The 12,092-nt window shown below is 38.1% G+C and overlaps 1 protein-coding gene across 1 annotated transcript in view; it reads left to right on the top strand.

Annotated features, from left to right (window-relative positions):
- HID1 (HID1 domain containing) overlaps nt 1–12,092 on the top strand; it is a 73,563-nt gene that overhangs the window by 45,059 nt on the left and 16,412 nt on the right. Inside the window, exons 13-18 of the mRNA XM_042449946.1 lie at nt 2,861–3,025; nt 4,071–4,298; nt 4,554–4,712; nt 5,354–5,382; nt 7,632–7,643; nt 8,886–8,950. Of these exons, the coding sequence (XP_042305880.1) occupies nt 2,861–3,025; nt 4,071–4,298; nt 4,554–4,712; nt 5,354–5,382; nt 7,632–7,643; nt 8,886–8,950 (658 nt within the window). The remainder of the gene's footprint in view (nt 1–2,860; nt 3,026–4,070; nt 4,299–4,553; nt 4,713–5,353; nt 5,383–7,631; nt 7,644–8,885; nt 8,951–12,092) is intronic.

The following is a 12,092-nucleotide window of genomic DNA, read 5'->3' on the forward strand; positions in this document are numbered from 1 at the left end:
ATAATAATAATAATAATAATAATAATAATAATAATAATAATAATAATAATAACTATTATGAGAGGGATGGTCTTGGATTGTTAATTTTAGCTTTGTATGTTTTAAATTTTATATTTGTAATTTTTATATTTTTACGTTTTTATTTGTACAATTTTAACTGTTGTGTTTTATGTACGCTAGCCACCTTGGGTCCCACTTTGGGAGAAAGGTGGGATAAAAATAAAATAAATAAATGAATAAATAATAAGTGTAGATAAAGCATGCAGATGTTATCACAGCTCAAAATATTACTTTATTGTCTTACACTCCTCTGGAGGAAACAATGGTAAATGGAACTGTTGGTGGAAATATTGGAAGTTGTTAGTTCAGTTGTGCTCTTTTCTCAGTTTCACTTGAGAAATTATGGCCCATTACAGACGGGTCTAATAGTATGGACTGGGTCTGTACTAGGGTTAGAAAGGGGCATCACTTCTTCACGCCCCTAACCCTAGTACGGACCCAGTCCCTACAAAATGGCGGTGCCCGTTCCACATGGGGCCGCCATTACGAACGCGCTGTCCTCCAATGAAGCTGTTCGGGACATTGACGTCATTCGCATGTGGGGGGGGGAGCCCGGGAGGGCGGCCCAGGCGGCGGTGCAAGAAGGAGCGCCGAAACGGAGCCCTCTGAGGTTTGCGTCCCCTGGCGCAGCCTTTAGACGGCTGCGTCAGGGACGCAAGGGAGAAAAGGGCCGAGCGGCCCCTTTCTCCTTCACCCCGCCACCATCAGGTGTCCTTGGGGCATGAAGCCCCAAGGACACCCCTTTCCAGGCCGCAGGGAAGCGGCCTTTTGCCGCTTCCCCGCGGCCTGGAAAGCGGCGGATTGGGGCCTCGGAGGCTGCCGTTGTGGCAGCTGAGGCCCCGATATAGCGGGGAAAGGGCCACTTACAGGCCGCCCCAAACAGGCAGTCTGTAACGCGCCTCTGTTTCATTAATTACAACTGGAATTATTTTATGACTAATGAGATGCTGCAGTACTGCCTTCTTGCAGTAGATGGCATTGACTCTCTTCACCATTTACCAATGCAAAGTGTTGATTAATAGGCCTGGAATCGAGATTTGTTCCCTATGAGAAATGGTTTATAGTGTCTTTTGTGGGTTTCTCCTTTTTATTTCTCCTGATTTAGATTATTTGTTTTATATCCTGTACCCTCAGGCCTCAGGGAAGCACTTAAAGATGTGCTAAAAATGATATGACAGTTTTTAAAAAAGCCAATCTGAGACTATATTAACAGCTAAGGCAAGATTGTCTGGTAAGATTGTTTATTTCATAAGGCCTCTTTTTTTAATAACTTATACTCTCAGAGGTGAAACAGACTGCCCTGAAGGGGCGGTTTGAGGCCACCCTCAAGAAAGCTAGATCGGGGCCACAGCAACTGCACGCCATGGCCCCAATCCGCCTTTTTGCCAGCCCAAAAGAAGTGGCAAAATGCCGTTCCTTTTTTTGCTGGCAAAAAGCCAGCTTTTCTTGCCCTGCCGCAGCTTTACAGCACTTGTGTGGCGTGTAAATGTTGTGCCACCGGAGTGCCAAGAAGCCAGCTCACGTCTGGGCATTCGTCCACCACGCCCCCAAGCCGCTGGGAAGTTAGTGTTTAGAGCTGGTCTGTTTCACTCCTTAGTTTCTGAAGAGAACAACTGTTGAATTTAGTGAAGTTAGATGCTTCAATTTTGCCATCCCCCCGTAATGAAATTGTACCTAGCACCCTAAAGTAGGGGCTTCATACCCCAAAGGCACCAGATGCCATCGGATCTTAGAAGCTAAGCAGGGTCAGCCCTGGTAAGTACTTGGATGGGAGATTGCCAATGAAAAGCAAGTGCTGTAGACTATATTTCAAAGGAAGGAATTGGAAAAAAAAGCCTCTGAGAATACTGGGCCTAAGAAAACCCTAAGAAATTCATGGGGTCACTATACATTGACAGGTGACGAGGCATATACACATGCACATGCACACTAAATTAGGTCCTTAGACAAGAAGGGAAGCTTGCTACCTTTCTTGCTATCTTTATTACAGTATTCCTAGAATTAGGTGCTAATCAGATTATAAATTGAGTCTCCTTTGGAATTCCAAAATCTGAAATGCTCCAAACTCCAAAACATTTTTCATGAGTGACTGAGGTAGGGACATTTTTGCTTTCTAATGGTTCAGTGCACACAAAGTTATTAAAAGTACAGCATAAAATCACCTTCAGGCTATGTGCATGATGTGTATATGAAATATACATGAATTTTGTGTTTAGAACTGGATCCCCCCCAAGATAGCTCATTATGTATATGCAAATAATCCAAAACCCAGGGGGAAAAATTCCAAAATCCAAGCATTTTGGATAAAAGAAACTCAACCTGTCTCGGTTTATGGGAGTCTCAGAGACTTAATTTAGGGGATCTTTGATCTGGAAAGTTTCCAATGATAGAATCTTATTACTTATTATAAAGTGCAATCTTCTGGCTCTTACTTGCTGTATTTTTGTAAAATAGAGTAATATTTTTAATGAAGGGTTGAGCAGAACAAAGCAGTGAATGGGAACATTCTTAGAACTCACTAGTTCCATGAAGCCTTTGGATTAAACTTCACTCCCAGCTGCTAATTCTCACCCCTTGCTATCCATGCCTTTCCCTTCTCCCTTGTTGCCTTCTCCACAGTCAGAAGTTAGACTGCAGTCTTCTTGGAATTGGTTAAGGGAACGGAAAGTACATTTTTATATGTGAAACCATATGAAAGACACACATTGTGGATGGTGTTGTGATCATGCAATTATAAGTGGAATTTCTGAACTGCCTACAGTAACTGCCTTTCCTCCTCTTTATTGTCTCCTTTCTGCAGTATCTCCATACTTGAAGTCCCTTTCCATGGTATCTGCTAACAAACTGCTGCACCTCTTGGAAGCTTTTTCAACTACCTGGTTCCTCTTCTCTACTGTTCAGAACCACCACCTTGTTTTCTTTTTGCTGGAGGTTTTCAACAATATCATCCAGTATCAATTTGATGGTGAGTGGCTAAACAAGAAGCTGGCCCTATATGATTTCTGAGAACTTATCCAAGCAATAAGCCTTTCTGGAACTCTGGATATATGAAGTGATAATTCTCTGTTATCTGTAAAAAAAATGTGTCCCACTAAATACAATGGTACAGTAAAATGGTGTCCCTTATACAAAATGGAAAAATTAGGGCTTGGTTTTTGGTGTGTGTGTGTGTGTGTGTGTGTAACATTTTCAAATCATAGATGGTTGAATCCATGGGTAAGGAATCCGTGGATACAGATGACTGACTGTATTTTGCTGTTTCTAAGAATATAATTTTTCAGCAGTATCAGCTGGGGACACTACAGAAATTTATCCTGAAACCATGAAGAAACAGGAATGGTTTATTTTAAGGGATAGTGCTAGTTTGCTCTTTGTTGACCCAAGAACCCTGGGATGACCACCATGGTGTAAAGCAAATCTAGTGCGTAGTAGTTGCTCAAGAACTGTGCCATGTGGCTTGAGGGGGTGAGGTAGATATTGTTTCTGGAACAAGGAAAAGAAAAGGCAGGGAAAGGTGTTAAATGATACAGTCGGCCCTCTCCTTACGTGGGGGATCCGTTCCAGATCCCGCCGCGTAAGGCGAATTCCGCCTATGCTCAAGCCCCATTGGAAACAATGGGGCTTGTGCACGGCGGTGCGGCGGTGTGCAGGGCGCCACGGGTGCGCGCCCCCATTCAATTGAATGTGACGCGCCGCCCCTTTCCGCCCCAAGCTTGAGCACATACGCTCAAGACCGCGTATGGTGCGCCCGCGTGTGGCGCGGAAGCGCTGTAGTTTCACTTATTTATGATGTTTTACCTCAGAGGTGTATGTATTTGTTGTTATAATCATTCATAACTGTGCTTTAATAAAAAAGACTCACATCAAAACTTCTTCAACGTCTAGTATTACCTCTTGGCAATACTGCCATCCTGTAGACTTTATTTCTTTTGGCAGGCCTCTTTCACTACATGTTTTCTTCAATGAGAAATATGGCAGATCTTACTGTTTTCCTTTTCTTGTTCTGGCAGGCAACTCCAATTTAGTATATGCCATTATTCGCAAGCGAAATGTATTCCATCAACTGGCTAATTTGCCAACTGACTTGCAGTCTATCCAAAAAGCTTTGCAGCGTAAAAAGAAAGCTCCTGAACCTATATCTCGCACCAATTCTCAGGAGGGGATGTCCATGGAAGGGTCACGACCGGCTGCACCTGCTGAGCCAGGGACACTGAAGACTAGCCTAGTAGCAACTCCAGGTTAGTCTGACCTGTTCATTGGAGAAAAAATGAATGGATAAATTCAAGATGGTGAAATGACATCTGTGAGTACCCTTTTTCCCCAGGTAAATTGTCCAAGAAAGAGGTATCTTCTACATTAGAAAAAGTAGAGGGAAAGATTATACTTAATAGAAAGATAATTTCTTCAAATTTTATCTTTCTTTAGGTCTTTTAAATTATGTTTCTTCTCTAGGCTTGCTCAATTTCATTCTAATTCTGTCTCTCAAAATCCAGGCATTGACAAACTCACTGAGAAATCTCAGGTATCAGAGGATGGGACAATGCGCTCACTGGAGCCAGAGTCATCACAGTCTCCAGCAGAAGGCAGCTCCCCTGGCATTGTCAGCGATACAGAATCTTGGAGTGGGGTAAGACTGAATGCTGCTCTTCAACAGGAATGGACAAATTAGTTTTGTGTTCTGTGATACTTGAAAGTTAACAAGCACGACTTAGTTCCATCCCATTTCTCCATCTCTTTTCACACTTAGATGTCTGTACACATTTTTGTATAGCGTTTTCCCTAATATGCATTTTTGCATGCACTTTCTTTTAAAATATGACTTTTTCTGTTCAACACTGCTATTAAATGCTTGTTTCATTTACATATGCATTTTCCTTGGAGAATTTTGTTAAAAAGAAGTGTGAAGAATAGTGTTCTGGTTCCCATATTAGTTAGGGAAAAACAACAACTAGCTACAGATTAATTGCCTATACTATTAGAAAGGAAACTAAACCTACTTTGTTCCTGCTCTTCAGTAGCTAGTTGGGAATGCAGATTTTGAATAAGTAAGGGGCTGAATAGAAGACCCAGAAAAGCTGGCTTCTGGGCGGCTTGGGGGCATGGCGTTTTGATGCTGCACGATCTGAAGACACGTGGAAGACAACCAGACGGAGGCAGCTCTAAGCTGCTCCAAGGGCGTGGCATTTTGACACTGCATGCCCCTAGAGCACACACAAACTGCTCTGGGGTTGCGCCAGGGCCGCTTAATCAACTCTAGTGTCAACTAATATATGCCAACAAATATGGAAAACAAAATGGTGGCCAACAGACTGGAATCTATCAGTATATACCCCTTTCCACACAAAAGGAGACACAAAATACTGTAGCAACCATAGGACTATAGCATTAATTTCCCATGCAAAAATTCTGCAGCATAGATTCCAGTCATTCATGGAGAAGGAAATCTCAGAAATACAAGCAGAGTTCAGAAAAGGAAGAGTCACTATGGACCATATAGCAAACATATGGTGGTTAATGGAGTACACCAAGGAATCCCAAAAGAAAATCAGCATGTGCTTTATACACTATAGCAAAGCCTTTGGCTGCATATATCATGAAAATCTCTTGAAGACATGGGAATACCATCACATTTGATAGTCCTGATGATAAATCTGTACTTACAACAAGAGGCCACTGTTGGAGCAGAATATGGAGAAACAGAATGATTCTCAGTTGGCAAAGGGGTCAAGAAAGGCTGCATTCTATCATCCTACCTGTTCAACCTGTATACAGAAAATATTATATGAAGCAGGTTTAGAATCAGGAGGAGTGAAGACAGGAAGGAACATCAATCTAAGATAGGCGGATGAAAGTGCAAAGGCTGGCTTGCTGCTGAACATAAAGAAAACAAAAATAATGACCATGGAGGATCTACATAAATTCAACCATGATGAGGAAATTGAAATAGTTAAAGATTCCCCATAACTTGGATCAAAAATTGATCAGAATGGTGACTGCAGTAAAAAAAAAAAGAAGAAGAAGAAGAAGAAGATGACTAGGAATGGGAAGGGTAGTCATGAAAGAACTAGACAAGATCCTAGAGTGTTAAGATACGAAACTAAACAGTAAAATTGGAATTGTACAAGCCATTATATTTCCCATCATCATTTACGGATGTGAAAGCTGCACAGAAAGCTGACAGGAAGCAAATCAACTCATTTGAGATGTCATACATACCATGGATGTCCAAAAAGAAAAGCAAATATGTCCTAGAGCCTGAACTTTCCCAGGAAGCCAAGATGACTACCTTGAGGCTAATGTACTTTGCCCACATCATGAGAAGGCATGACTCATTAGAAAAGAGAATAATGCTGGGAAAGGTAGAGGGCAGTAGAAAGAGAGGAAGACCTCATGCCATATGGCAAGACTCAATCAGAGGGGTAATGAGCCTGAGCCTACAAGACCTGAGCAGAGGTCTTCGATATGTTCTCATCCACAGGGTTGCCATGAGTTGGGGCCAATTTCAAAGGAAGCTAACAACAACATCTGTTGCTATACTTGATACTTTTTTCTTAGGTGGCCTCACTACCCTCAGTATTAAATCAGCTAAATTAAGATCATAGATTCATGCAGAAAATGAAGTAATCCAAAATGGCCCAGGACCTTAGTGTGTGTGCTACAGTTTCTCATCCCTAAAGTAGTAGTGGAGTTTCAGATCCACTTGGTAAACTCAGATGATTTCTCATCAGTGAGAACCATATAGTAAACATGTCTATTTGCCTCACTGCTATCAGTGGAACCATACTTCAGTAACCTTTTAATGTGTCATTGGGGTAGATTCTCATGCTCTGGAGCCTGGAGGAAGGATGAATGTGGTACAACATAATCTGTTTATTGATTTATTTTTAGAAACTTTATTGAGGGCCATACTAGTTTCTGAGCACATGTACCATACAGTTATAAATATTGTAGGATTGCATGATTGCTTTACAGCAATAATAAATAAATCCTGAAAGCAATAAAGCTAAGGACTCAGGATGTCCTGTGTCTTGTTTGCTTCCCCAGATAAACAACATTAAAATTCTGTTGGAATAGATACTGTATCTTGTCAGGTTTTTTTTAAAGATTAATGATATCAGTAAGGACTTTTGTGCCTATCCAGTTTGCAAGACTTGTGTGTGGATGCTAAATTATAGTTTTACTTTACTGAGGTGCTATATTGGGGCTTAATATAAGATAAAGGATTGTAAAGAATCACACAGAAAATAGTTCGGAGCTGCCTCAGAGTGTGATGGAGTCTCCTTCTTTGGAGGTTTTTAAACAGAAACTGGATGGCCATTTGTTGGGAGTGCTTTGATTGAGAGTTCCTACAAGGTAGGGAGTTGGACTGGATGGCCCTTGGGGTCTCTTCCAACTCTATGATTCTGTGTCATGGCTGAAAGTCTTCTAATAATATATCTGATTCTATGTAATTAATAATAACAAGAGCACTACAAGAGTAGTGATTTGAGCATTGGGCTTTGACTCTGAAAACCCAATTGGCTGTAGAAATCCACTGTGTGACCTCAGGCAAGTCACACTCTCAATCTCAGAGGGAGGTAAAGGTTAATCTTATCTGAACAAATCTTGCCAAGAATCCTAGGGTCACCATAAGTTGGAAATGACTTGAAGGCACACAACAACAACAAAAATTGATAACTACATACATACATACATACATACACATATAAATATATACAGAACAGATGTTAGATACATATATAAGTGTTAATCCTAAATATGAGAGTTTCTAAGAAAATTTGCAGACTTAATGTGAAAAGAGGGTATGTACTATATGTTCCAATATTTTTCCTTGTTTCTGAGTCTCAGTGATGTACTACTCATCCATATTGTGGCTTATCTTCTCTCTCTCTCTTTTTTAACTTTATTTTTTACATACATATAAAAATCTAAAATAAATGCTTCTACATATGCTAATAAAAATAAGATTAATTTCCATAATTCATATTGTATCTTAAGTCACATTCATTCATTATACATATTTATCTCCAAGAATCCATACAGTGTGTGTGTGTGTGTGTGTGTGTGTATCTCATAATCCTAATATACTACTCTTATTTTACTTACTAAAGTCATCTCCATAGTTAGTCCTATAAATTGTATTAGCTCCTTGTCTTATTCTCCATCCTTATCAAAATATAATACAAATCATCTGTTTACTATGTAACAATTTTTCTAAAAAGAGAGAGTCTATGTGTCTAGAAATTTAATTTTTTTTTTAATCCTACAACTCATTTTTGGGTACAAGCTTTAATTATGAGGGAGTGCTCTTCCTCTGTTTGGTTAACGTCTTTATTGTTCAAAAGAGCTGTCAATTTGTCCATATCTTTCATCTCTAAAACCTTTAACAGCCAGTCGTCCAAACACGGTATGTCTGTGTTCTTCCATTTTTGTGCTAACGTCAGTCTTGCAGCTGTAATCAGATACAACAATATATGCCAGTGTTTCCTTTTGTGATGGTAATTTGTTTGTCATGTTTAAAAGATAAATTTCTGGTCTGAATTCAGATTTTATCTGAAATGTCTTTTCAATGATCTTATGTATTTGTTTCCAATTTTTTTTCAATTTTGTACATTGCTACCAGGCATGGATCCATGTACCAGCTGCTGACTGCATTTCCAGCAACTATTTGACATTACATTGTAAATCTTTGCCATTTTATTAGGAGTCAGGTACCATCTCTGTTCCATTTTAAAATAGTTTTAACGTTTGTGATTTTGTGAACTTCTTCATTCTGGACCTTGCATACCTCCAGCTTTCAAGATCAATAATCTTCCTGCAGTCAGTTGCCCATTTTATCATCACTTCCGATATCGGGTCTTCTTGTTCCAAGTTGTGTAAAACTCTCTATGTATTTGCTACTTTTATTATTATTTTTTACTCATTAATGCTTTCTCCAATTTGACCTGTTCCTCTCCGAATTCATATATTTTGGAGTCCATTTGATATCTCTGTTTTAGTTGTATGTACAAAAGCCAATGTTTTTTCGAATCAATTTGGGTAAGCTCCTCATCATATTTATTTTGGTCCATTTTGTATATAATATCTTTATATGTAAGCCAGGTATTTAAAGATTTCCAATGACCTAAGAAAGCTTCTTGGGGAGATACCCATAAGGGGGTTTTCCTGTAAAGTTTTTTCTTAATTTTGACCCAAGTTCGTAATAAAGATCTTTTGATGATGTGATGTTTGAACTGCTTGTGAATTGCTGCTTTATCATACCAGAGGTATATGTGCCACCTGGACCTATTGTCATGTCCTTATAGATTTAATAATTCTTCATTCTCTAAGGTCATCCACTTTGAGATCCAGTTAAGAGCATTGGCCTGGTAGTACAAATTCAAGTCTGAGAGCTCAGTCCCTCCTTCTTCCTTCTGTCTGGTCAAGATTTTCCATTTAATAAGTGGTCTCTTATGTTCCCATATAGTCTTTAATACAGTATCTTTGTGCCATACTTTAAATGGAGCATAACTGTTTAATATTGGAATAGTTTGAAATAGAAACTTCATTTTTGGTAACACCATCATTTTAATTACTTCAGTCCTTCCAAAAAAAGACAATTTCAACTTGCTCCATCTATTTAAGTCTTTTTTAAATTTCTTTTCATTTCTGGACATAATTGTTATCATATAATTCTGTACTTTTGTTTGAAATCCAGATTCCTAGATATCTCACTCTCTTTGAAACTTTACAGCCCAATAATTCCATGAGTTGTTCTTCTTCCTTTTTACTTAAGTTTTTCGTTATCAACACTGTTTTGGTTCTATTAATTTTGAATCCAGATATTTTTCCAAAGTCCTCTATAATTTTCAGTAACTTTTCTATTTGCTGGTTCGGATCTTCTAAGATTACCACCTAATCGTCCGCAAATGCCTTCAATTTATAATCCAGACCTTTCAATTTAGTACCTATTATTTCTTTTTCCTCCTAGATTTGGTTATTTAGTATCTCTAATACAACAATAACAAGTAAAGGGGAGAGGGGGCATCCTTGTCTTGTTCCTTTCCTTATTTCAATTTTTTTGGATTTCCTTCCATTGATTATTAATTGAGCATCTTGTGTTTCATATATTTTCCTGATCCAGTTCAAAAAGTTTTCACCCACACCCATTCTTTTCAGAATTTCTAATAAACAATCCCAGTTCACATTGTCAAATGCCTTTTCGGCGTCTGCGAAAATTAGAGCTAGCTTTCTTTCATTATTGCGTTCATAGTATTCTCTGACATCCAGGATTGTTCTTATGTTATCCTTCATTTGGCAAGGGGGAGAAATCCAGATTGATCTTTGTTGATGTGTTCTTTTAGCACTTTCTTGAATCTTTCCGCCAATATTAGAGTTAGAATCTTATAATCTGTGTTGAGTAAAGGGATGGATCTGTAATTAGTCATGTATTTGTGATCTTTCTCTTCTTTCGGAATTAGCAGTATGTTTGCATTTTTCCAGGAATCAGGTATCCCTATTGTTTTAATTTAGTTCAGTGTTTTTGTAGGAGAATTTTTATTTCTTTAAACTTTTTATAATACCAGGCCGTGTTTCCATCCGGACCAGGTGTCTTGTTGATTTTTAATTTATCGATTGCTTCCATCACTTCTTCTATTGTAAATGCTGCGTTTAAAATTATTTGCTGTTGTTGTTAAATAGTCTTAATGTTCTGTCTTTCTAGGTAGTCTGTTATTTCTTGAACAATTATATTGTCTTGCTTGTATAGATTTGTGTAATGGTTCCAAAAAGCCTCCTGTATTTCTTCTTGGTTATTTATTGTTTTCTCATTATGTTGTATATCCAAAATATTTTTTCTCTGCCTTTCATGTTTCAGTTGGTTTGCCAACCATCTACCGGTCTTATTTGCATTTTCAAAATGATTTTGCTTGATATATTTCATATTTTTTTCTATTTCTAGTGTAATTAAATTATCTAATAGTTTTTTCAAATACTTCAGATGTTTGTTTTTCTTATCTGATGTTGGATCTTTGTTTAAATTTCACTTCTGCTCCTCTTTGTATTAATATACTTCTTTTTTTTAAATAATCTTTATAAATTTTACAAATAAAAACAAGTTACCATGTTACCAGCAGAAAATTACATAAAGGAGACAATGTATGCTATATAACAAGCGAAAAATAAAAATCTAAATTCTGGTACAGATTATCTTCTTATCTTCTAAGACCCTTCCAAGGTTTACCTTCCTTCCAATCCTGGAATGTTGAAGAACTCATCTCATAATAATCACAATTTTCCCACTGCTCAAGAATATTGATGTATAAATTAAGCAATACTCCTAACCTTATGTATGTTTGTCCAAATACTTTAGTCACAATAATACAGTTGTCCAAATTAGTTCTAAATTTATCCCGAAAGTAAACCTGTTGTGCTACCTAATCAGTTTGACCATACAAATTATATATACAGTACAGCAATTTATTTTATATGGTACTTTCCCTGGTTTATGTTCCTATCGTCCTTTTTCCTTTTTCTTTTGGGACTCATAGTATCCAGTTGACTGTAGAGCCTATTTAACCATTGAAATGTAAAAGCAAAAGAGAGAGGAAAACTCAGCTTTAGCATACTAGCATTTAAGGACATCAGTCTATATTAACAGAACAAGGGACAATACAATGCCTACATCTCAATTTCAATAAGTTCCGCATTCAAGTTCCATTATCTTTCCCAGAGGGCTATCACTTTCCTCCAATCCTCTTTCATTTTTTTCTTGCTAAAGTTTTTAACATTACAAGAAAGTGTATCAAGTACCCTATAATCATTAACTTTCATCATCCAATCATCCCATGTTGGGACTTTATTCGATTTCCACAGCTTAGCAACCTCCACCCTTGCGGCGGTTACCATGTACAGCAGTATTCTTCAATGGTGCTTCTCATCTTCAGATTTTAGCACTGTTGTCATATTGAGGAGATAAAGCTTTGGGTCCAAGGGAAATTTAATCTTTAAGATATTTTGAATTGAGTTGTGAATTTCTTTCCAAAATGCCTGAA

Source organism: Sceloporus undulatus, chromosome 2 (assembly GCF_019175285.1).
Source record: "Sceloporus undulatus isolate JIND9_A2432 ecotype Alabama chromosome 2, SceUnd_v1.1, whole genome shotgun sequence".
Classification (NCBI taxonomy): domain Eukaryota; kingdom Metazoa; phylum Chordata; class Lepidosauria; order Squamata; family Phrynosomatidae; genus Sceloporus; species Sceloporus undulatus.